Consider the following 26611-nt stretch of genomic DNA (forward strand, 5'->3'; position numbering starts at 1 on the left):
GTAGGCAGAGAAGATCCTTAAGAGAACCAACTTCGAACAATTCAATGCCCGATTCAAACAATCAATCAATGGGGAGAAAAATAGGCACGGCAGATTACAATGGGGGACAAAAGTCCGCGTTACCTATCCTTCACTATCTGCAAAGACTAAACAGAGTATGGCGACTCTGTGCTTGTTTGCAAATAGAGAATCTCTCAGAGACAATAAGACGAGTAATACTAGTATTTTCAAACAATCAAACAATCAATTTCGCAATTTGTCGTGTGTCACGACCTTACCCGGACCGCACGGACCGTTTCTCGTCTTCCGCTTCCAGCGCCCGATCGTCCTCTATTCTCTGTTGCTATCGCGGCACTCCTGGTGGTTCCCAGTCAGGACCGTAGATCACTCGGGAGAGGTCTGCTCGGAATCAGTGAAGTTCAGATGATCGGCTATCAGACGAGGGTCTATCGGACAGGAGCTCTCCCGATCGTTGCAGTCGTTCACTCTGTCGTCGGGACCTCTCCCACTGGATCCACGTGTCGCTGATGGGCCCCACGTTTGGGACGCCAATTGATAAAGATCAATTAAAAAATGGTCAGGCTATTCTGTTGATGTTTCCTAAGTTAAATTTGCCCGGCGTTAGACGCCTCTAATACCATACGAAGTTATCCAATAAAGAGGCAGGCGCTGGAGACAGGAAGACAGGAAACAAGTTTTATTCCGACGGAGTAGAACACATCAGATCGGACAACAAGGTATCGTCTCGAGGTGCTCTCCCAGCCTCTCTGAGACCTAGTCTTTTATACCCTGGTTTAAGACATGTGAACGCTCTTTATTACAACAAAGACATTGTGAAGTATGAGAACGACATCCCCGGCACCCCCCCAGTTCCGGCCCATTCCAACACATGACAACAGTAGAGGCCCTTTCCCCTCATATGATTGGGAGGGGGCTATCACGCAGCTGAGTGTTCTGCCGATTCCTTTGGAATGTGTGCGCCTGATCGAATCTCAGGGGGTGGGGAGGTCATGATCAATAGTGGCTCCTTTCAGGAAAGGCGAGTGCATACAGTAGTGGGCAATAAACTGTATCCTCGGGCTAAGGGATGACCAGCGGTTCGTACAGGCAGTCGGGCTCAGAGGAAGGGGTCATCAAAGGAGGGGTATTCATCATGGACGGAAAGGAGGTGTTGGTCAGGCGCGGGGTGTGATTCTCAGAGACAGAGTCATGCGGGAGGGGAGAGCTTATGCCTTGTGCATGTGAGAGCGGGGACAGCCAGGGTGCGTGGGGGAGGCTCGCAAGGTTCAGGGAAGTGCGCTGACGGGTGATCGTGAATAGGGAGACCATGGTACCTAAAATGGCTGTTGTGTGTGTTCATGTGTGAATCTGCAAGATGGCGTAGATGATGTTCAGTACACGAACTAAAATTCCACAACCGGGGACTCTGGGGAACGCGTTATGGATCAGCTGGTCCAACAGCTTTCTGTACGCTTTTCCACCCATTCTCCTGATTCCGGCGGTACTCATCAAGCTGTCTCAATCCAGAGCACGGATGATCCTCATTGCTCCGGAGTGGCCCCGACAGTGGTGGTTCACTGATCTGCTTCACCGGTCTCTCCTACCCCACATGAGGCTGCCGTATTGGCTGGACCTTCTCACGAAGTTCGGGGGGCTGATGGTGCACCCCAACCTCTCATCCTTGAGTTTGGCGGCATGGCTCCTGAGATAGTGCAATATGGGCACTTAAATCTTCCTGGCGACTGCATTACTATACTTAAGGAAGCTGAGAGACCTTCCACAAGGACTTCCTATGCCTATAAGTGGAAGAGGTTCTGCATCTGGTGCACTTCCAAGGACTATGATCCCACAACCTGCAAGGAAGATGTCATCCTTCCATATCTTTTGCATTTGGCTCAGTCTTGCCTTAATTTTCACTCTTTTAAGGTTCACCTCGCAGCATTGACTGCATATAGGAAATGCCCTTCACAGACGTCCTTCTTCCAGATCCCTGTGATTAAAGATTTTTTGGAAGGATTGAAGAAAGTGTTTCCTCCTATCCGGTGTCCTTCGCCGTCATGGGAGCCGAATGTGGTGCTGTCCAGGTTGATGAAGGAGCCTTTTGAACCCATCCATAAGGCTTCTCTGCAGCACTTGTCATGGAAGGCGGCTTTCCTTGTGGCCATTACTTCGGCCCGCATGGTGAGTGAAATTCAGGCATTGTGTTGTCAAGAACCTTATACTGTATTTCATGCTGCTAAGGTTGTGATGCATACTCACCCTAAGTTCCTTCCTAAGGTGATTTCTGATTTCCATGTCAATCAGACCATAACTTTATCTACGTTTTTCCAGAATCCTTCCACTCCAGCGGAAAGGTCTCTGCATTCCCTGGATGTCAGAAGGGTGTTGAAATTCTACTTGGATAAGACCAAGGACATTCGTAGGTCAGACCAATTGTTTGTCAATTATGGGTCGGTCAGGACTGGTCTTGCCACCTCAACACAGTCCATCTCTAGGTGGATTGTGTCCTGTATCCAGTTATGTTACCAGAAGGCTAACAAGACCTTAGGAGTTAAGCCTAAGGCTCATTCTGCCAGGGGCAAAGCAGCTACAACAGCTTTGCTTTGTAATGTTCCCATTGCAGAGATCTGCAGGGTTGCCACTTGGAAGTCGGTCCACACCTTCGCTAAGCATTACTGTCTGGATTCTGATGCCAGAGCAGATGCTCAGGTTGGGCAGGCTTCATTGAGAAATCTGTTTGCACACCGCCGGGTTCGTTTTTTGGGATGGGCTTGCCATTCTATTCACTAGATTATGACTATACACAGAGATCCCCTATTACAGAAGGAGTAGTTTCTTACCTGTAACTCCAGTTCTGTAGAAGGGGTATCGCTGTTCTAGTCATAAGCGCCCGCCCTCCTCCCCGGTGGAGAAAATGGTACTGTAATGTATGCTACAGGCCTTGCTTTATACACCTTCGAAAAGAACTGAAAGTAAAAGGACTTTGGCTGTGCATCCTGGGATACCGAGGGTCTCTGGAGAGTTCCTTAAAGGCACGGTATCCCTTTTCAAGACACATAATCGCAGCATATGGGGGCTTGTCTGTCCAACCCTTCCTCTCTATAATTTCAAGGATTTTGGTGAAGGGGAGTTTTCCCTGTGAGGAAAACTTGGTAAAAAGTGTTAAACCGGACATGGTGGGCTATCCTTTTCACTGTTTAGATGAAGTGGTGGCCTTTGTAGCATTGCATATGTTAGGCTGCATATTTGTCTTAATTCTCTCTTAAGTGTCTATGCAGGACTGCAAAGAAGACAGCTTAAGAGATTATTTTTGATTGCTCCGGGGTCCACGCACATGGGCGGGACTATTCACTAGATTATGACAATAACAGAGATCCCCCTACTACAGAACTGGAGTTACAGGTAAGAAACTACTCCTTCCCCATGTCTGCTCAGCATTTGTGTCAGTCACCCTGCTAGGAAGACCAGCACCCATTTGACTCCCCAATAGATCAGTTGCTGCATAATAGAGAGTTCCAAACCCCCTTGAGACATCTTCCTGCTCATGTATGCAAGAGGGGCGTGCTCGTTGCCACCAGTGTAAAAACCTAAGTTCTTAGTTCAAAACCACATTTGCTAAAATAGTTTGATCTGGCTTTGCCCTAAACATGCTCTGCATTGTTGTCCTTTTGCGATGCTTCTGATTCCACTGATTAGGCCATTTGGTCTGTCAGTATGTTACTATGCCAGGAGCACCCAAATGCTGGTCATGGTCTTCTACCACTCCAGAAGGAAGAGAAACAACTGCAAGAAAGAGGTAATTAATTTGATGCAGCAAATCAAACTGAAGCCTCTAAAACAGGGGTTCTTGGAGTTGGCTGTAGGGCCATATTTATGTATTGGTTGCGTCACATTTGCACCACACAATGAGGTGCATGCACGACCCAACCCTAAAATGTAATTTATCATGCAACGCTAGGCCACCTCATGAGTAAGGCAACGCAGCGAAAATCACTGCGTTGTGTTACTTTGCCCCAAGAAGGCGTTCCAGGAGTGGTGTGTGGTTGTTCCTGCAAAAAACGATGGATTTTCACGCATTCCCAGATTTACCATTACCGCTAGACCTGGGAATGTGTCAAAATGCTACGCCTTCCCAGGGGAGACGTAATGAGGAGAACTATCTTTATTTCTCTTGGCTTTTTCCTCTTTCTATGTGTGCTGCATTGCTGTGAACAAACATTGGAATGTTGATGCTTCAGGCTTCTACCGGCCATTAGAATCCCGGAGCACTCCATTGTTTTCAATGGAGCGCTCAGCATTCCAACGTCCTAATAGGCCTTTACGTTTTTCAAAGATTTTTCCTTATTTGCTTTTTCTGGGATGTGCTGCTAGAAAGGTTATGCTTGTGCAGTTCTTGTTTGCTCACTCCTCCAAAACTGATCTGGTTTAGATATTTCTTGTTTATTAGGAAGGCCCTAGTCAAGCAGGCTGATATCCTGGAGGCCTTCCATGCACCTGGAGTGTCCAACATATGCCACGAATGTCCTGGGTCACGTTTAGCTCTGCTGTGCTAGCTGGAAGCTGTACACTAGTCCTTGATCCTTCATACCATCAGGATCTCGGTCAGAACTCATCTACTTTGCTTCTGACATCATGGCCCTTCCGTGTATTCAGTGTGATTTTGATAATTTGGCATTTTTTGCGCTTAGATTGTGCTCTTGCTTTTGCTTCAGGTTTGTTCCCATTGGGCTGGCTGTATGGTATATATCCGGGTCCATCAGAGGTGATTTTTTTATGACTGACATGATGAGTCTGCTGTGTGATTATTCTTCTCTTGCGATTCTTCCCTTGACTGTTAAATGGAATTGACGCTTCTCTGAGGGTTATCCATGAGGGCACGGATTGTCCCCTAGGGAGAGTTTGGTGGTTTGGTTTACTCACAGCTTCTGAAAACAATGAGCTCAGTAGCATCTTCTCCAGAGCCACGACACTGTCAATTATGTACCTGCTCGGATGATCTGTTTGATCTGTGCCATTCTCCTGTGGTCCGGCATCCTGACAGAGTTTTGATGCGTTAAGGTTATTCTGTGCCATACATTTATTATACTGTGCTGGTGTCTCCCATGTTTTTTCTGAGAATATTCTTCTTTTCATAAGCCTTGGTCCCAGTCGGTTCGGCAGGCGAGCTATTGACTGGCTCCTTCACCGTTGAGATAAGAGTAGGTGTGCTCTACACTAGGGGGTGCCACTCTGTCTTTGGACGTAGTTTACGCATTGTCACTCCTGGGGGTTGGACAACTGTAGCCTATTGGTTACACTCTCCTCCTGCGGTGGACCGATCTAGGATCTGAAAGTAACCATTGACTTGGTGGTCTATTGGAAAGTTTCTTTTCTTCCAAAGTGGTGTTTTGCAACCCAACCCCGAAAGAGGGTCATGAGTTGTTCATGAGTTGTAGGCTACTTCTGATTTTTATCTGACGACAAAAGTCGCTAACAGGTACATCTTCCTAACTTAAGGCATTTTACTTGGTGGAAGGTTGAAGGGAAACAGTACTTATCAGATTTCTAGACGTAATCTTAATTACGCCAGTTCTACTCTTCCACCTCACAGTCTTAGGTTCTTACCTCCCACCCTCCTGTGGCGTCTCTCTTGTATCTACTTGTATGCAGTGCTTTAAATGGACCGGTACTGAGTACCGGCACTACTTTGATTTATCACTCTGAGTACTGGCACTTCTCTACTACCGTGGAGAGTACCGGTACTCATGAAACGGTAGGCTCATTGGCTGTGAGTGCTGGTGAGCAGGAGTGGAACTTGTCTGGCAGCAAGGCACCCCTTCTGTAGCCCCGATCTGAGCCCCAGCTGAGCTATTCAGCAGGGCTCATCTGAATAATGTCCAGTGCTCACCATCACGCTGTGCTTGACAGAGCAGGGACCGTAAGATTCCTTTTACCTGCTATTGTGAGCGTGTGATTTTCAAAGCGCAGCACTTCAGGTAGTGAAAAGTCAGTGCAGGGTAATACTTTAAACATAGAAATTTTATCAGGGACAAGGGCGGCGGATTCTCACACTTCCTGTACTTTCTCTCGATCGGAGGGTTAATGCCCAGACAATGCGATTGAAGAGGCCCTGGAGCACTAATCTAACTGCTTTTTGCACTGAGGTACCTACCTTCCTAACACCAAATGCCTCAATAACCTGGTCTGTGCATAGAAGGCTTTTTTATATGCCAAAGAAGCTCAAAACTAGCACCGCCAACCCTGCTTGCTGGTTCTGTTCCCCGGGTCACGTCAGGTCCCACATGGACACACTGTTGCGGAGGAACCATTTCTGGCCGGCGCCCACGCTGTTGCAGCCTGCTGCATTTCCTGCCTGCCAGCCGGGCCCCAGGGCACCCAGGAATTCACCTGCTGCATGGAGTTAAAGGAGGAAGCCGGTGTTCGAGAATCGATCACCTGCTCACCTCCTCTTGACCTTGACATGATGTGCTATTGCTGTGCCCAAACCAGCAGAGCACGGCTTCTGCCCCAGACTCACCACGCCATTGTGAGTCTCATAGTGGGAGCAGATGGCACAGGCTGGGACACTGCAGCAGGGCTCGCTGCCTGAATCTCTGAAGAAGAGACAGGCTAGAGATCCACGCGTTGCCAGGCCAGCAACTCCTCTCGGTGGACCGTTCTGACAGCTGTAAAGAGATTCAGGTAAGTCAGATAATAATTTATTAATCTGCTGCTTGTGACATTTAAAATGTTTGTTACGAAAATGATTAGGGGGCTCCAGCACGGCATAGGGCCTTGCAAATGGACACACTAGAGTTGTCTGTCTGTGCTGAAAACGTGCTCCATTTTGTCTGAACTATTGCTGATTTATTATTAGTGCAAAGTGTTTAACATCCCTGCTTGACAGTGACACTACAAAGCAGCACCCTTTATTTTCTCAGCACAGTTGGACTTGCTAAGCCAGAGATAAGTCCTGTGATCTTTGTTCCTGCTGGAGAGAGGTCAGAGTTTTCTCTACTGGCAGCTTTCACTCTCTCCATTAAGTAGCATAGAGGGTTAATATGCCTCCTTCAAAAAGCATATTGTATTGTACTGTATTTTATGTGGATAGCTCAGTGAGTTGCTGTTTTTGTCACAGAGATCCCTTTGTTACACGTGGTTTGGCCGCACCTGAAGCTGCGGTTGGGGTGGTGGGTGCTGATTTTTTTAGAAATTAAATAATAGCTTCAAAAGCACCTGCTGCAGAGTTTGACTCCCTTGTTGCACAAATGAGTGTGATTTCTGATATTTGTCTATTTCCATCGACTTCATCCCATGATTTTGGTCGAAAGAAAGTGCCACGCTAAGTGTTACACATCTAGTTGTTGCCTGACTCTCGTAAATCCACTGAATCTATGAATGTCACACATAAGCAATCTGAAACATTAGCAGCTATACTTAAATGGGTGTCATTTCTGATATTTGTCTATTTCCATCGACTTCATCCCATGATTTTGGTCGAAAGAAAGTGCCACGCTAAGTGTTACACATCTAGTTGTTGCCTGACTCTCGTAAATCCACTGAATCTATGAATGTCACACATAAGCAATCTGAAACATTAGCAGCTATACTTAAATGGGTGTCATTTCTGATATTTGTCTATTTCCATCGACTTCATCCCATGATTTTGGTCGAAAGAAAGTGCCACGCTAAGTGTTACACATCTAGTTGTTGCCTGACTCTCGTAAATCCACTGAATCTATGAATGTCACACATAAGCAATCTGAAACATTAGCAGCTATACTTAAATGGGTGTCATTTCTGATATTTATATGATTCCCTCGTCTTTATTGCTTAATTTTGATAGCGAGAAAGTGTCACTCATAGTCGTTGAAATGTCACTCATAGTTACAATGAAAATATGAAAATGTCACACATACCAATCTGAAACCTTGGCAGCTGTGGGGTCCATTCAGGCCCTGTGCTGTCACCCACATTCACACTTTCCTCTGCATTTGCGCAAACACAGGAATCATGGTAGTCCCCTGACAGTGGCAATTAAAAAAGCCATGGTGAAGACTATAACATGGCTTTTAACATACCAGAGTCTTTTGTGTGTCTGCTTATGTTTGTATGTTTGCCTGCATTTGTATGCCTGTTATGCCTGTTTTTTGTCAGAAAAAAGCGAGAGAGAGAATCAAGACACTCTAGGGAGGTATTTTAAAGAAATTGGGTGGTACTTTGTGTGTACATGTCTGCTCGGCAACAAAGGTTAATACATAACGTAGTAGGGAGGGTGGTGGGTGAGTGAGTGGATGGATGAGTGAGCAAGGGTGGATGTATAGATTGATGAATGGATGGATGGATGAGTGAATGGATGGATGGATGAGTTAAGGGATGGATGGGTGAAAGAGGGTGGATGATTGGATAAAAGGGTGGATGATGGGTGGATAAGTGAAAGATTGGATGGATAAATGAAAAGGGAGGGAGGATGGATGAAAGGGTGGATGATGGATGAGTGAAAGGAGGGATTGAGTGAAAGGGTGGGGGGAATGAAAGGGTGGATGGTATAAAGGAGTGAAAGAGTTGATGGATAGATAAGCGAAAGGAATAATGGATGATTGAAAGGGTGGATAAAGAGATGGATGAGTGAAACGATGATGGATAGGTTTAAAGATAGATGGATGGATGGATGGATAGGTTTGGATATGAAGGGTGGACAGACGGAATGGTAAAAAATTTAAAGATGGACGAAAAACTGAATAGACAGAATGTAAAGGGTAAATGGTGGACATCAGGAGATAAATGGTAGGATGAAAGGATGAATGGATAGATCGATGGAAGACACAAGAGATATCTTCTGGGGAGGGTCATGATGATTTGCTTCATTTGCTTGGTGCCATTAAAGCTTTGGTTCGAAGTGGGGTATGCTCAGTTTCTTTCTACTCTCGCTCAAAAATATAAAGTATTGTGCCAAACAAAAGCAAATAACAGTATGGCATTAAGAAGGTGCAACTATTGCCAAAAAAAGGAAATGTTAACATATTATCGCATTTCTCTTTAATTTTGTGTAATGAGTTAACCTGCTTTGTTTATATAAACACATTTATTATGTGTTTTGGTATGTGCTGCAACTATTATAGAAGTCGTTAAGTATCATCATGTCTTGCCCTTAGCCCCGCCCACTCACTACACCTCTAGCTTATTCTAATGAGTACCAGCACTTATTTTTTTTAAAAAGCACTGCTTGTATGCCATGTTTGGCCCAATTATTATTGGGGTTCCTAACCTGTTACCTGCACCTGATCTCCAATCACCATGTTATATTTGTCCAGTAATATTTGTGCATTTCCTGAACATCATCTACCAAATTACTTGAAGTGTATAGCTCTTGCACCTGTATATCTATTCTGATTTGTATATTTCACATGTTGCTTTATCTTTTTATCTACTTGTATGCCATGTTTGCTTTATATTATCTTCTCATGTAAAGCGCTCTGATACCTCTGGGTCTAGCCAGCGCTATATAAAACTTTTCAAATAAATAAATACTGCTGTGGTCAGCTTGGACAAACAGTGCTTCCGTGTGAAAGGTCAGGTATCCCTGTCTCTGTAACAAATGGCAGAGGGGCGGTAAACCAGTTCCATTAAATGTAAAGGGCTAGCTTGATTCACTTTTCCCCTGGCATGACTCGCCCTCATAATGTAATGACTGGAAAATGAAAAGTACGATTCTGTGTAATTAAGATTATTAGTCAGTAATCTGTGCATTCCACCGTAAAATGAACAACAATTACTAATCAAACACCGAATGAAACTGTGATCACTGTATTGTATTGAATTGTATTGTATTGTAATTGCATTTATATAGCGCTTACTATGCCTGACGAGGCGTCGAAGCGCTTTTTCGGCGAGTAGCACGCTACTCCGGGACACATAGAGGTTTAGTGTTGAATTAGTATAGTGAAACATGCAAGTACATTTTAAGTGGTGGATAGGTTAGTCAGTTATTTGGATTCGGAAAGATAGCAGAAGGATAGAAGAGAAAGCAAGCATTTACAATGCAATGGTCTCGGCATTATTAAAGGTAGAGCTATTGGCATTGCTCTTTATTTTTTTTGTTTTTATTAATAAATGGCCTTGTCATTTTCATAGGCAATAGCTTAATCGTTAAAGAAATGGCATTGTCATTTACAATGCTAATATCTTTATTGTTTGCAAATGCATTACTTTTTGCATTTACATCCACACAGAGCTACCCACACAAAGCCACCTACATAGAGCATTCACATAGAGCTACCTACACAGAGCCACACTCACAATGACAGAGGCATCCACATATAGAGCCACCAACAATAAAAGCTATCTACACAGAGCCACAGTCACATATACACAGCGACACACACAGAGGCACAGACACATAGCCACACACACACAGGTACACACACACACAGCTACACACACACAGCCACACACACACAGAGACACACATACACACACACACACAGAGACACACATACACACACACACAGAGACACACACACACACAGAAACACACACTGAGCCACATACACATACCTACACACCCAGAGGCACACACACAGAGCCACACACACACATATTTACACACACACACACACACTTATAGTTACACACAGAGCCACACACAAACAGAGCTACACACACACATATAGACAGAGCTACACACACACACACACAGATTGTTATACATACACACAGAGCTTTGTTTAGCCAACGCTGGTATTAACTTTCATTTATCATGTAATTTCTATTAGAAAGTACACATTGAACTGCTACTTGGTGCTTAGTGTTAAAATCTGTTGGTATTATCCGACGTAAGGGATTTCATTACACATCGAAAAGATGAACCACTGACTTGGCCCTGCCATTATTCAAACCCGTGACACGTAAGTTACATTCAAATCTCTGCTGTAGGCGCATTAATACACCGAGCTACCTTAGAAGTATGATTGCCCGGTCAATGCTGTTGGTATACCCGTCTGACTCTGAAACGCAGGGGTGAGTTTAGTTTCGTTAAAAGGCGGAGTCGAAGCACGCGCTTCTGACCCCCAGCGCTCCTGATCTCGGCGCTGCAGCAGGCGCGTTCACCCACTGAGGGTCCCGGGGTCTCCACAGCCCAGACATCTGTGTTTCCAAGAGGAGGGGCTGACAAAACACAACAAAAGCACCGCATTTCATAGAAGCGAAAGAAAATGTCTCCTGCGTCATACAAAATACAGAAAATGCAGTCAAATAAATAAACGCCAAAGTCTGTGTTGCATCTTTACCTTCGCAGCACACGGGGGTTTCAGTTTCTCATAATATACTCTATTTTCTCTCGCAGGCTGTGGTTTGTGGCCGCTTTGTATCTGTGTTTATTTTGTTTTTAATGGCACTTTATGGCGTTGACACTGATTATTACACTTGTTGGCGCCTTGGGAAACGCGGACTAATTCAGACATTGTGTTTCCTACGAGCACGGCAATCTGTTTTTTTTTGTTTTATGTTTTACTCTATTGCCCTGTTTGTCGACATCTTGCTTCCCTTTGCCTCGTTCTCCGTGGCTGATACCCACCGTCTTTCGGGAGGAAGCGCAGCGCAGAGGACATTTTTATTTCAGAGAGTGTCGCTATCTCCCCCATCGGAGAGAACCACATATAATAAAACAACAACCTCCACCTGCTTTTCCTTCCCTGTTCTTACGACCTCCTGGTCGTCAATCGCGAAATATGGGTTCGAACGAAAGGCGATAGATTTACAAGCCTCTTCCTACTTTTCGGTCGAAAATTAAAAAGCGAAATTCGGAAAGGAGGCTCAACAGAAATAAATATTTGTGGTTCCGCCAGCTCAGCGGGTGAATGCGGCTGTAAACAAACCCGTGTCTAATGTGAAGGGCACGAGGGAAGAAATGCAAAGAGGGCGGCTCAGCATTTCACCGTTCTGTGGTTGATGAAAGGAGCGCCGTGGGGGTCGGCGCTGTGTAAAATAAAGCACCTGTTATTCAGAGCCGCTGTCTTGCACCATGGGGGCCGAACCCTGGGTGTCTCTCTGGCTGGAAACCAGGGCAGATTCTGAGAGTGCCCGAGTTACTGTCCCATCCTCGGCGTCATTTGCACTGACATATATCCCTGTTGGCATTTTATTATCAGAGTACGGACCCACATACACCCTTTTATTTTTATGTCGAACCATTTTGAAGTTCAACATCTTCATATTATGAAGCCAGCATCCGGGGGTAGACGTCTACTATTTATATAACACGCCATTATTACATATTATATCCGTTCAGTACATAAAGAAACTAGGGACCCGGACTAGAAAGCGATCACCCGGGATCACACGTGTTGGCGCGGAGGAGCCGTGACTCGAGTCCTCCGCCTTTGCTGATACCGACACCAGCTCCGTCAGTTATCTCCTGGCGACTTCCGCCCAAAATAGACATGTTCAATGCCCCAGCGATGGAAACACCCCCCAGCGGTTACCTCTAAGACGCAAAGCTGTCCATTCACGACGGGCAAAGCGGTCCATGCAGGAACGTAAACATAGACGCCAGGACACGATGCAGACCTACAAAGTAAAGTTGGCTCGCATTGAATAAAGGAATTCACTTTACCCTTTGGTGGTGTGTTTCATAACACAAAGACAGATTAGAAGCGACAAAGACAAAAAGACGATCCTCACGGGCAGACGAGACCAAAAAATGGCGGCCGCAAGCGTCCAAACATTTTCAGATTTGGGGGCGTGTTCGGCATTCTGAAAAGGGGCGTGGCTAAAAGTGGAAAGAACAGCACGAACACGCCCCAGAATCCGAAAGAGACGGAGCTTCTTTCGAGGGATGCCCCTCTCCTCCAATGGCTGGCCTCCGTTTAGGAAGCCAGCCAATGGAGGAGAGACAGAGGAGAGAGGCGGGTTAAACTACCCTACTGAAGATCATTAAATCTCCGACTTCCGGCTGGCAAGCCAGCCGTCGGTCCGAGACCTAAAAAAAGGTTTGGATTTATATAGCGCTTGTTACCCCTGATGGGGTATTATGAATCCGTTTCTAATTAATGCGACCTATTTTATTATCCTTGAAGTTTTTATAAAGCATCGACAACCGAAGGATGCTTCACGGCACTGATCGCGCAAGGTACTCTGGGAAGGAGGGTATGACAGGCAGCGAGTGATGTTCAAGCCTCTCTGTGGTTGGAATGACCCATGGAGCTATTGGGCGGATTCTGGCCAGGCAGAGGCCACTAACTGCCCAGTGGGAATGGGAGTGAGCAGCCACATCTAGGGGGGCACTTGCTGGCATGCACCGGACACACCGGACTCCACCCCAGCCCTACCGGACATGGCCAGTCTGCTTCCGTGTAGGGTGGTGATAGCCGAGTTCGACAATGGGGTCATTCTGTTCCTTTGGCTTCATAAATCATTTACAAAGTGCATCACCCCGCCCCCCTCCCCCCGTATGCTAGCCCTGGCTGCAGTGACAATGACCTCCAGGAGCCACTCTCTGTAGCCAGGCGCCCTCTGCAGCCGTAACCTTTCACCCACATTCCTAGACTCTGAAGTGGCGGGCTCAGCCTCAGCGCTGCCTGTTGGTATTTCTCTCGTTTGACACACCTGCTTTTTTTTAGTAAATGATGCAGAACATTGCCACTGGCCCGTGTTTTTGGTCTCTTGTTTTTAAAAACAGCGTGCGAATCTTCACTGACTCTACACATTTTCCGGTCTTTGCTGCTGTTACCATCTGAGCATTTTTTTTTTAGACTTTTACAACTTTCTTGGTTAAAAACATATGTTGAGACAGACTCTTCAAATATGTTCTAAAACCGGTGAAAAACAATACTAGACATTCAGGAAAGCGCAAAACCAGATTTCGAAATATTGCTTAGATATATTTGGTAAAACCTATTATTTGGTTTAAGACAGTGGCTTCATAAATATTACAGGCAGACTCAAAGCTGTGTGCCCCCTTTATTTCAGACAGCAGAATGGTGCATGTCAGACATGACGGTTGAACAACCCATAACATAGTAGATGTGTTGCATAAATTAAAATATCGTGTTAAAGGGACAAAGCAGTTGAAATTAAAAAAAAACACATAAAAGCTGCACGCCTCCTGTATAACGAACAGGAGCCCATTGTGGACTATAACATTCTTGCAGAAAACAGAGACAGGCGGGACCCCGACCCAAATCGTCCCGCTTTCTTCACAACCATTTCTGTTTTTATTTTTCTCCTGTAACTATCTCGCGCAGTTCCTCCTCTATTTGCGCTGGCTCGTGCCAAGTGTGAGCTCCCTTTGCTGGCACGCGGATGCCCCACAGTCTTATTTCTATTTCTACACCACTTTGCCAATATTTGAGGCAAAGCTCCTGTTCCCCTTACCCAATAGCACTTTTAGGGCCTGATGCATCAAAGGGGTTTGCCCATTCTGTGTCTATGGCAAAATGGGTTCATGCATATGGCCCTTCATTTCTTTCATTGGACTGCCCGTGCCTCGGTTTTGGTTCCCTGCTTTTACGGACATTTTTGTTCTCACAATTCACTTCCGTTGCAGTACGAATAGTAAGACAATGCTGTGTCTTAACTGCGCTTTTTGTCTAGATTTTGGACCATGTGAAAATCCATTTTGTGGCAAATGACAGAAGAAAACTGCATCCCCATAAAAGTAAAAAAGTGGAATCGCACGAAGACATCTGTACATATAACAGTGGGCACCGTTGCACCTCCAGTAAGAAGTTCCTTGTGGGGGTCCAGTAAAGAAATAGTCCCTTTGAACCTGTTCACTGTTGCTGGGTCTCACAACACCAAACACTGCCGGCGTCGTTTGTGGTTCTTTGCTTTTTTCATACTGTGCAGTGCACTTTTTGTAGCGTCTCTAAAAATGTCCTCTATATTTTCACGGTACTTGGCGGAGCACTCCAGGTATTCTTCCGCATTAATCTTCTGTCCAGTAGCTTCTCCCTTAAAACAAATAAAAAACACGCGGATAAATCGCGGGTTGAAAGACAGAAATAAAGTTGTACACTTTTGCAGTTAACACTACAGCTTACAGCTCTGAAAATAAACATTTTCCAATATGAAAGATGAGCAAAATTATCAAACTTCATCTTGCACGCTTACTAAAGTCTAGAAAATCTTTGATAAACATTTTAATTACCTCAACTATATCTAGGCGCAATGTTTTCTGCAACAAAATATTAAGGGGCTTATTTATGAGCCGGTTTGTGTAGCGTTCGCACCATGCAACGTGGTACATGCGCATCGCAAACCTTAGAGGCCACATGTATTAAACAATTTTGCATTCACAAACAGTGCGAATCAGTAATTTTGGCTGTTTGCGAGTGCAAAATAGCCTTTCAAGATGTATGAAAGGCTTTGTAGTTGCAATTTTAGGTAATTGCAAAAATAACGATTACCTGAAATTGCAAATACAAATAGGGAACTGCATATGGAACGCCATCCCCCCTCACATCAGAATGACCTCCCATTTCCCGAAATTCAAGACTTTACTCAAAGCCCTCTTCCTTGAGGCCACCTGAACCTTATGGCGATGATCTTAGTATCCTTCACCCTTGTAGACCTTATGATATGTATGACTGCTATTTGCAATGCCCCCAAGTTCCCAAGTTTTCAACCTTCCATCGCGGTTAAGGCACATTGTTGTACCTGCTGTGAAGCGCTCTGATACCCTTGGGTCCAGCTAGCGCTATACAAAACTATTAATAAATAAATAAATAAATTTGCAATACATGTAACAAGCATTTTTTAAATGCATACTGTGCATCTAGGAAAATGCTATTACCATTGACTCCACGTTGATGGTAAGTAACCATGTGAAATTAAAAAAAAAAAGCATTTTTTAAAGCGCCATGTAGTGCACACATGCCCTTAGGGCTTAAACTGTACACATTTTATTTTTTTAGTTGTTGCAAGGGCCTTAGGTCACTGGGCACCCTTGGCTTTGCATTACCTAATTTTGCGATTACCTGTAGCATAGGAACGAATGGAGTAGTATTACCTAATACCTATTAGAGAATCACTATTTGTTAATATTAAGGAATCACTAAATTTTTGGCAATTCCTACATACATAAGGCATCATTTATGAACAGTGACGCATCGCTGCATGAAAACAGTGATGCGTCACTTTTGATTGTGCCCTCCTTGCGACATGCTGGATGCATCATATTTACAGTATGACGCATCATGTCGCAAGGAGTTACAGATACGTCAGTATTTCTGACGTATCTGTAGGCGCAAAAATTATGCATTGCTGGAGTGTGTCACGAAAGTGACGCAACTCCATCAATGGGTCATTTCACATGGGCAAGTCCCATTTCAAAAGTGCCTGCATCAGTCTTATGCCTGCTGTGAGGCAGGCGTAAGATATTGATGCATTTGCGTCCTAGAAGTGAGCAGTGAAATCTCAAAGATTTCACTGCATCACTTCTACAAGGCTTACTTGCGTCAGAACGCCCACCCTGCATACATTTTACCTGGCACAGGTATAGTGTGGCGCAGGGTTTACAAAGTGACGCATCTACCTAGATGCGTCACTTTGTAAATATGGTGCATTTTGTACCCTGCTGGTACGTACAAAAAGTGACGCACCGGCGGCACAAAAGTGACGCAAGGGCTCATAAATAAGCCCCATAGCATTTTGCTATTACCAAATAGCGATTTAATAAAAATCGCTATTTGGTAATAGCAAAATGCTTTTTTGAAACATGTGGCCCTTAGTGAGATTTCTGAAGCCACGCAAGGCTACTTTACTTGCCCCTGAGCGGCTCCATAATTCTGGCCTAAAGCAATGCAGCACAAATCGTTGTGCTGCCTTACTCTGTGCAAGGTAGGCGTTCCATGGGCGTTGCGTGGGGGTTCCCACGCAACTCCCACTGTTTTTGACGCATTCCCAGACTTACCAGAATTGCTAAACCTGGGAATGCACCAAAAAGATATGCCTTCCCAGCAAAGGTGTAATGAGGAGAAATATCTTTATTTCTCTTCGTTACTTCCTCTTTCTATGTGTGCTGCATTCTGCAGCACACGTAGATAGCGGAATACGACTCTCAGGATTGTTTCTGTGCAGGAAGGTGCCCTTTCCGTCACAAAAACAATCCTGTTTGCAACGCAGGCACCCTTGCACCATGGTACAAGGGTGCTTTCGTTAGCGCTAGGCTGCCAAAAAGGTGCCAGCTCGGGGAAATTGCAGGAATGCACCGTTTTGCCTTAAATGCTGCACATTCCTGCCCTTTCCCTGTCCCGCAGCACTAGCAAAGTGATTTGCTGCACTGTGTGAAAATTCAAAAATATACCCCTTAGTTTCTGATGAAAGGTACTTTTTTTTACCACAGTTACAACATTTGAATGTATATTTTAAACGTTTTAGAAATTCAAATACTGTGAAGAAAGGGGAGGCATGGTTGATTGGAAAAGAATCATATTTCCCTGCAGGTTTCTATTTTGTAAGAAACCAATAAAAACATATTGAAAATCAAACTGGATAAGCCACCTCTTAAAACCTGCTGTGAATGGTCAGATGGTTGGTAAGGCTTTGCCAGATTTACTCTTGCCTTTTGGGGCAGGCCTTTTTCAATATTTCTTGGGCAGCTGCCTGCACAACGAGGCAGCTCAGACTGCCCTGACATTCTGATGGCCGCAAGGAGCGACGGTGGGCAGCTAGAATGCTCCCCCTTGTGGCGCTGGGCCGTGGATGTATGGCGGCTACCTCTTGTCTCCCGCTTGATCACTGGCACTGCAATCTCTGAACCCGGGTGGGGCGTGGCCGAAGTGGCTTGCGGGCCTGTCCGAAGTGACTTTTTTAGTCGGAGCTGCCTGTGAGCGCCATGAGACTTTCGGGTGATATGAGCGCTAAACAAATGCCCCTGATTTGATTTGATTTGATTTGACTTGCAGGCCTGTCCTGGGGCTATGTTGGCGGCCCAACATCTTGGCTGCTCTCTGCTCCTGAGGCCTCCCATGGAGTCACTCTGCCCATGAGCCCCATGATCCTGCTGAGGGAGCCCTAGAGCCCCTCCCGGCTACATAGCTATGTTGTGTGCCTGATTTTTGTGCAACCCCCCCCCCCGCGGATGCGACTGGGGGGTATGAGAACAAATTGTACTGCCTAGAACACTAGCTGAATGACACTCGTGCAAACTGACTAGCATTTTTTTTAAAACTGTAACTAAAATTTGTTTGAACTGCTGAATCAATAGCATTTTTAAAACAATTTTCCTTTATTTTGCGCCGTCATTGTATTAGTGTTTACTGTGATTGCCACGACTTGCTAATACCTGCTGCTTTACACTGAGCCCCGCCCCGGCATTTCCCCGGCCCACCGTGGGTTAATTTTCACGACTGAAGTGGAGGGAAAGGCTGTTCCGGGTAGGCGGTGGCCGAGTGGTGCTGCTGGTTATAAATTTCCCACACAAGGCAGAGCGCGCAGCGGATGCGACTGGGGGGTATGAGAACAAATTGTACTGCCTAGAACGCTAGCTGAATGACACTCGTGCAAACTGACTAGCATTTTTTTTAAAACTGTAACTAAAATTTGTTTGAACTGCTGAATCAATAGCATTTTTAAAACAATTTTCCTTTATTTTGCGCCGTCATTGTATTAGTGTTTACTGTGATTGCCACGACTTGCTAATACCTGCTGCTTTACACTGAGCCCCGCCCGGCATTTCCCCGGCCCACCGTGGGTTAATTTTCACGACTGAAGTGGAGGGAAAGGCTGTTCCGGGTAGGCGGTGGCCGAGTGGTGCTGCTGGTTATAAATTTCCCACACAAGGCAGAGCGCGCAGCGGATGCGCGCAGCGGTGCGCCTGAGTTGCGCCAGAGTTAAAGCCCGTCTGCGCCCGTCCGCGCCAGACCAGCGCCAGCCGCCACCTCCCTTGCATCTTGAGGCAACACCGCGCCATGGCCATCATCAGGTATACCCGGTCTGAGCTCCTCTCTCTAAATATTGCCCACTCCCCGCCCCACAGCCCTGCCCAACAGCCTCTATCTACGCCATGTCCCAAACATCTCAGCTGTATGTATGGCAATGTACGCTCACTACCTAAAAATGCCCTAGCAGTATGGGCTTTACTTGACCTAGAACAGCCAGATCTGTTCTTCATTACGGAGACATGGCTGAAAGATTCATCCCTCCCTGACCTTGCAACAGCCCTACCCACGGGCTATAGCATCATAAGACTAGATAGGACTGAAAAAAGGGGAGGTGGAACAGCTATAGTATTTAAATCTCACATAAATATTGCCATCATTGACACGCAAATTACAGAGAGAGGTGAATTTCTAGTTTTCTCCCTAAAAGTAAACAATAATGAATCATGGAAAGGAGCACTCGTCTATAGACCACCAGTCGGCAAAACACATTTCACCACCCAGTTATTAGAGACTCTGGCCCCGCATGTCCTTGCCTGCCATAATTTCTTGCTAATAGGTGATTTTAACTATCATATAGAATTAAAACAAGACACGCACACCATGGAACTCATTGATAGCATCAATTCTCTTGGCATGACGCTACTAGAAACTGGTCCTACACACAAGGCTGGCCACACTCTTGACTTCTTATGTACTAACTTCCAGAATATACAAATGGTGGAACTCTGCCCAGTCCTATGGTCAGACCATACGATAATAAAGTTTAACATTTGTATGAAGGTGGCTAAACCTGTCCATACAAAGAAGGCGAAATTAAGCAGGCCTTGGAACAAAATCACTCCTGACTCCTTTGCCAGTGCAATTGCACTCTCTCCTGTGACTCCCAACATGAATCCAGATATAGCTATAATAAATTTGGACATAGCTATCACTAAGGCATTAGACCACATTGCCCCAAAACAACAAACCAAATGTCCTAATACTAGGTCTCCTTGGTTTACTCCTGAGTTGAAACTTGCCAAACAGGCTGCCAGGAGCGCAGAGCGCAAATGGCGTAAAACTAATGACTTTACTGATAAACAAAAATACAAGTCCGCACATAAAGAATACATGTGCCAGATAGTGGCAGCAAAAAAAAGTTACCTGGGAAATAGAATTGAAAAAGCAGGCAATTCCCATAAAGAGCTTTATTCCATACTAAAAGAATTCACCAACCCTACTTCCTGCCAACCTCCCATCATTGAGTCCCAGGAGTGGGCTGACAGGCTCTCAAGTTACTTTAAAGACAAAATAGATATCATACACGTAACCTTTCCTAAAGAAACTCAACTCACTGACGCTAAGGAAAAAAACATCAGCACACCCAAACTGCCTGCCGCCCAATTAACATCTCTGCCTATATCCCTCTCAGAATTTAATACCTTTACAGAGGAAGAAGTTAATGATAAACTTAGGAAAATGAAATCAGGTTCCCCAAGTGATCCAGCATCGGCCCAGATCCTTGCAAAAGTCTCACCTGTCATAACAACTCAAATCACAGAAATCTTTAATCTGTCGATTACCCAAGCCATCTTTCCTGCAACATGGAAAAAAGCAACAGTGAAACCCATCCTTAAAAAGAATAATGCAGATCCTAAACTGTCTATTAACTACCGCCCTATTTCCCTTTTACCATTTTTTGGCAAAGTCATGGAGTCCTTAATAAATAACCAACTGACTAAATATCTAGAAGACAACAGGATCTTAGACACCTCCCAATCGGGCTTTAGAGCCTGCCACAGCACTGAGACCGCGCTTTTAGAGGTGGTAGACAACATCCGGCTGGCCCTGGATGCCAAACAATCTGCCATCCTGATCCTATTGGATCTGTCGGCGGCCTTTGACACCATTTCCCATAGCGTCTTGTTGAGACGGCTGGCGGAGATTGGTGTCGGAGGCCGCGCACACAGTTGGATCCAGAGCTATCTTGCCGGAAGACAATCTCAGATTAAGATCGGTCCATTCTCGTCTTCCTTTGTGGAAAATGATAAAGGAGTACCGCAGGGCTCCATATTGAGCCCCACTCTATTTAATGTTTATCTATCCCCACTAGCAAAGGTAATCAAAGCACACAGCTTTGATACGATATCCTATGCTGATGACACTCAGATTCTGATAACCTTAGGCCCCAATCCGGCAGATGCCAAAATCAGATTCCAACAGTGCATGATCGACATTCAAAAATGGATGAACAACAATTATTTAATGCTGAATGCTGCAAAAACAGAGATCATGCTATTTGGCATGGCCAATAAAATCTGGTCCGACGAATGGTGGCCTACGGCCTTAGGCCCCTGCCCTGTCCCCAAAAACACAGTCAGAAATCTGGGAGTCATCATTGATGATAAACTATCCCTGACCCCACACATAAACAAAATTGTCCATTCAAGTATTGGATTAATGAGAAGTCTTAGAAATTTTTTTAAGTGGCTCCCACTTGCTTCTCGAAAACCCCTCATTCAAGGCCTCATAATCAGTCGTCTTGATTATGGAAATGCGTTATTGGCCGATGTGAACGACAGTGCCCTCACCAAACTCCAGACTCTGCAGAATTCAGCGGCTAGGCTGACTCTAGACCTCCCACCCGCACACCTTCAGCCCCCTGTCTGAAGGCGCTCCATTGGCTCCCCATAAGAAAACGTATTTCATTTAAAATCTGCTGCCCGGTGCATAAATCCATCAACGGACATGGACCAAATTACCTGCAGCGGAAACTCCAAGGTTACTGTCCCGGGAGAACCCTGCGCTCTTCTACTAAACATCTTTTAAAGGTCCCCAAGGTCAGGACCGTAAGAAACGGAGACAGGAGCTTCTCCAAAATAGGCCCCACCATCTGGAATACACTACCACTAACCATCAGACTGGACCCCAACCTTAAAACTTTCCGCAAAAACCTTAAAACATGGCTTTTTAGTCGGTAATGAATCCCCTTTGGGTTCTCTTCTCTTCAGTTGTCTCGCAAGCGCTCTGAGACCTATTGGTGAATTATGCGCTATATAAAAATAAATACATAGACATAGACATATACATCTGTTTTTAACTAAAAAGAGCTTACCACTTTTTTGAGCACTGTCTGTCTGCCTGAGACCCCGTTCCGTCACGGCTTGTGCCGCTTGCAAGGAGGGTCGGCCCAGGCATCCACATCACTTCCGGTTGTACTACCGGAAGTAGTAGCAGCGCTCTAGCCTGTCTCTCCCTATATAATCGGGAGGAAGGCGCGGACGCGCGCAGCGGCACCCTGATTAGAGGGACACGCTGTTTTTACATTTCTCAGCCTGCAAGGAACTTAATGCGAGGTTGGGGTTAAGCTCCTAAAGATCGCTTTTAAAATGTCTATGTTGTGTGCCTGATTTTTGTGCAATATACATCTGTTTTTAACTAAAAAGAGCTTACCACTTTTTTGAGCATTGTCTGTCTGCCTGAGACCCCGTTCCGTCACGGCTTGTGCCGCTTGCACGGAGGGTCGGCCCAGGCATCCACATCACTTCCGATTGTACTACCGGAAGTAGTAGCAGCGCTCTAGCCTGCCTCTCCCTATATAATCGTGAGGAAGGCGCGGACGCGCGCAGCGACGTGCCGGTGGTGCGCCTAAGGAGCGCCATAGGCCAGCCCGTCTGCACCCGTCCGCGCCAGACCGTCGCCAGTCGCCAGGACACTCTTCTGTCTCCTTCCAGGTATATTTGTTTTAGTTATAGTACCCTCTAATCCCAAAACAGTATGTCCATCCTTAGGTATTCCAGCATCGAATTGAGGGGACTTAATCTCCCCCATATTATTCTTCCGGATGCCCTAGCAGCTGATATCAATAAATTTCCGCAGATCTCCTGTCTTGTCCCTTCCCCTGACGTGACTGGAATCTCTGCCCCTTCCAATTTCAACTCCCTTGGTGGGGCTCCTCACGACCTCACTGCTATCTATTTTAATGCTCGCTCAATCTCAAAGCATACATTGGAAATATGGAGTCTCCTTGACGCAGAGGCCCCTGATATCTGTTTCGTGTCTGAAACCTGGCTGCATGATAGTGCTACCCCTGACCTCCATATAGCCTTTCCTCCGCAGTATAGTCTAATACGTCAGGATAGGAAGGACTCTAGAGGGGGAGGCTTACTAATCGCAGCCATTCATAACATCAATATAAGCTGCATGGAAAGCCTGGTGTTTGATCGTAGGGAAATTATTGTATTTCAAATGAATGGTCCTTCAAATGAGGTCTGGAAGGGGGCCCTACTTTATCGTCCCCCTGGCGCTAAGGGTGAGTTTGCTAACTCACTATTAGAAATTATCGCCCCTCATGTTCTGACCTCGGATACATTTTTGCTGATTGGTGACTTTAATCATCATGCCGAAGAGCTATCCGACGTAGATACTGAGAAACTAATCTCCAACATGTGTACCCTGAACCTCACTCAGAAGATCGCCGGTCCGACTCACCTGGCCGGCCACACTCTTGATCTTCTTTTTTCCAACTCTTCTGATATCAGGGCTGATCCCCCCCATTCCACTGCTCTGGACCGATCATTATTTAGTGAAGCTCACAGTTCCCACGCCTATAATAGAGTCAGCCTCTAAAGTGGAATTTATATCTCGCAGATCCCTGAAAAAAATTACCTTCCCCTCTTTTTCTGAGCACTTTCAATCCGAGTCCATTAGCTCCATCAGAAGTGTTAGTGAAGCCGCACAGCACTTAGATGGAACCATTGAAAGAGCACTTGATAAAATTGCCCCCCGACGTAAAATCAAGTATAAGACCAGGACTGCTCTATGATTCACCGAACAGTTAAAAATCACAAAATCTCGGGGCGTGGCCAACCCCATGAAGAGTTAAGACGTGCGGTGCCGGAGCTCCCGGTGAGCTGCTATAAATCTGACATTTCTATACCCCAAATAGCCACCGAAACACCTGAGACGGGGCGAGGGCAAGGTGGGAACCGGCGGAAGCAAGCGCCGGCCAGCATATCGGCACGGAACGACTGCAAACTCGATCTTTGTGGAGCCGATCGGCGCCCCCGGCCGGAGACAAGATGGCGGCCGCGGCGCTTGAATATTGCCGAGACGCCTGTAACCCGGCTGCCTGAATCTCAGCAGTGAGTGCGGAGTGAGACGTCTTGGAAGTGGCGAGCGTCCAGGCGGCGACACCCCCGACGCACAACATCAACAGCCCTGCGGTTGTGCCAGCCCTATCCAAGATGGCGGCGGGAGCCCCCGCGACATAGAAAAGGACGCGGTGAGGACACCGAGCCTCTGCCACTTGGGGCCAGTGAGGTGAGCAGCGGCGGAACGCAGACGTCGGCAGTTCTAGGGACAGTGTCTCGGAAGGAGACTCTGTGGACTGGTGGGGGCCTGCCCTGGGCTCACCATCACCGGGACCTCGACAACCGGAGCTGCGGGCTAGGGAGACGGAGGCCCCGATCCCGACCTTTATCCCTGCGCCGCCCGATACCAGGTGAAGTTACACACAGGCGGGCATCCGGGGGGGTCATTGGGCGACCCTGACGCCCTGGATCTACAGAAAAGAGAGCGGTCACGACGAGCCCAGCACCAAGCGCCGGACGCCGACTGCTGGGACACAGACACTGCCTGCACCCCCTCCATTAGCGAAGCCTGATCCGACTGCCCCACCCCCTCGCCACATTGGGCTCTCCAGGTGATCTCTACGAGCCGCGCTGGGGTGTGGGTGAAAGAGAGGGACGGGAAAGGCAGCCCGCAGGAGGAAGCTGGACGGTCAATCCTACTGGGTGATACCCGCCACTGCCCTGAGCACGGCTGGTTGGGATATGAGAGCAGGTGGAGGCCCGCGTAGACACCGGAGAGAGACACACAGACCCCTGATACTCCGAGCAAACTACTGTCCAGTCTGCCGGCTCATTTGAACATGCTTATTGCCCAGTAAATTGGGTGAAGTGTCGTCTGCCCTGCGTGCTTGCACCAGCCACCCTACGCGTCATGGGGAAGAAAGATCTTGCCCCCAAAGCGCCTAAACAAGGGCCCATGGACAATTTTACCGCGCCTAGACAGGTGGTGGAGCCCCTATCGACTGCGTCCGGGGTGTGCTCGGACACGGTGCTCCTCATGGAAGCCATTCAGGCATCCCGGGCCGATATCCAGGAATCACGAGCCGCACTGGAGGTCAAGATCGGTGAAGTAGGGTCCGAAGTGACATTGCTGAGGCAGGACTTCCGAAACTTATCCGACAGGGTGATGTCTGCAGAGGCGCGGATGGGAGAGGCCGAGGACACGATTACGACCTTGAAAAAAGACATGGCGGAGCTCAAGGCATCACACCAACAACTCCTTTGGAAGGTCGATGACGCTGAAAACCGAGCGAGACGCAACAACCTGCGTTTTGTCGGCTTCAGGGAAGGAATTGAGAAGACGGACATGGTGGCCTTCCTTCGCTCCTGGCTGATGGAGACCTTCCCGGCGGTGCAATTTTCACCTTGCTTTATTATTGAGAGAGCGCACAGGGCCCTTCTGGCAAAACCACCGGAGGGGGCGAGACCGCGACCGGTCATTGCGTGCTTTCTTAATTTCGCGGACAGGGACCTGATCCTCCGGGAAGCGAGGAAACTAGGGGAGATCCGTCTAGAAAACGCACACATCATGATCTTCCCGGATTACAGTCAGGAGGTGCAGAAGCAACGCCGCTCTTTTGACGCTGTGAAAGCAAAACTTAGAGACATGAAGATCTCCTACATGCTACTCTTCCCGGCAAAACTCAAGGTGATCTACAAGGAACAAACACTCTTCTTCACCCATCCAGAGGATGCCTGGCAATGGCTGGAGGAACGCCCAATCCTCAACAGTAGGGAGACCACCGGACGAGAGGAGCTTATTAGATCCTTGCCAAACGGGCCAATGTGGGAACTGCCCAGGCCGCGGAGGATGAATGCCAGGAGAGCAAAAAGGCAGAACCCGGCGACACCATACCGGGGCCGCGGCTCTGGAGGTGCCCGAAAAGGAAGATCGGCCTCCCCGAGAGCGGGGGCTGAGGCGGGATCGAGATTCACCTGCTTACGAACTAATGCTCGCTCAGAGGGGGAAGAAGACGATGTACTTGAAGACCACACCTCTGGAGGGGAGGAAAGGGTAGAGGATAGTCAATCGGTCCACCCGTTGGCGAATGAGATCCGAGTGTTGGAGCAGTACATGTCGGAACAACACAGCGCGCCTGAATCAGAGACTCAGGACTCCAGATCTTGAACAAGAACAGTTCGGGCTATTGAGTGTGCAGCTCGAGGATGGGATGCACGCAAGTTGACACCCCCCCCTGGTTATTTACGTTCAGGGTTTAGCATAAGTTTGTGTTTGATTGCCTGAAGGGAGGGATGTGTGGGTGGGCGACAGACCTACTCCTACGGATGGTCCTGTCCTGTGTCAGGCTGCGACTGGACGGGGAGGGAGGTGGGGTGTGGGGTGGGTGAGGGGGCTTTCAAGTTGACTCAGGTTGGGGATCGGGTTGGGAATGTGGAGGAGAGGGGGGGTCAGTTGGGGAAGGGATTTCCGGGGGTGTTCGGGTGGGGGACCGGGTGGGAACAATTGGGGGGGGGAAGAAAACACATGTAAGAGCTCAGCTGCATGCACTGCGCCTCCGCATCACCTACACGTGCTGGAGTCTGGTACTTCATAGTCACTGCATCTTCCAATGGCAGGTACCGTAGACACGCCGAGAGAGGGTGGTGGGAGATTGAGTATCCTGACATGGAATGTCA

The 26611-nt window shown here is 46.9% G+C and overlaps 1 protein-coding gene across 1 annotated transcript in view; it reads right to left on the minus strand.

The window, feature by feature from the left end:
- Positions 1 to 13925: 13925 nt before the first annotated feature.
- RHOF (ras homolog family member F, filopodia associated) overlaps positions 13926 to 26611 on the minus strand; it is a 201339-nt gene continuing 188653 nt past the window's right edge. The window contains exon 5 of the mRNA XM_078667536.1: positions 13926 to 14931. Coding sequence (XP_078523662.1) covers positions 14767 to 14931 — 165 coding nt within the window. The 3' untranslated portion in view covers positions 13926 to 14766. The remainder of the gene's footprint in view (positions 14932 to 26611) is intronic.

This window comes from Lissotriton helveticus, chromosome 11 (genome assembly GCF_964261635.1).
Source record: "Lissotriton helveticus chromosome 11, aLisHel1.1, whole genome shotgun sequence".
Lineage (NCBI taxonomy): Eukaryota > Metazoa > Chordata > Amphibia > Caudata > Salamandridae > Lissotriton > Lissotriton helveticus.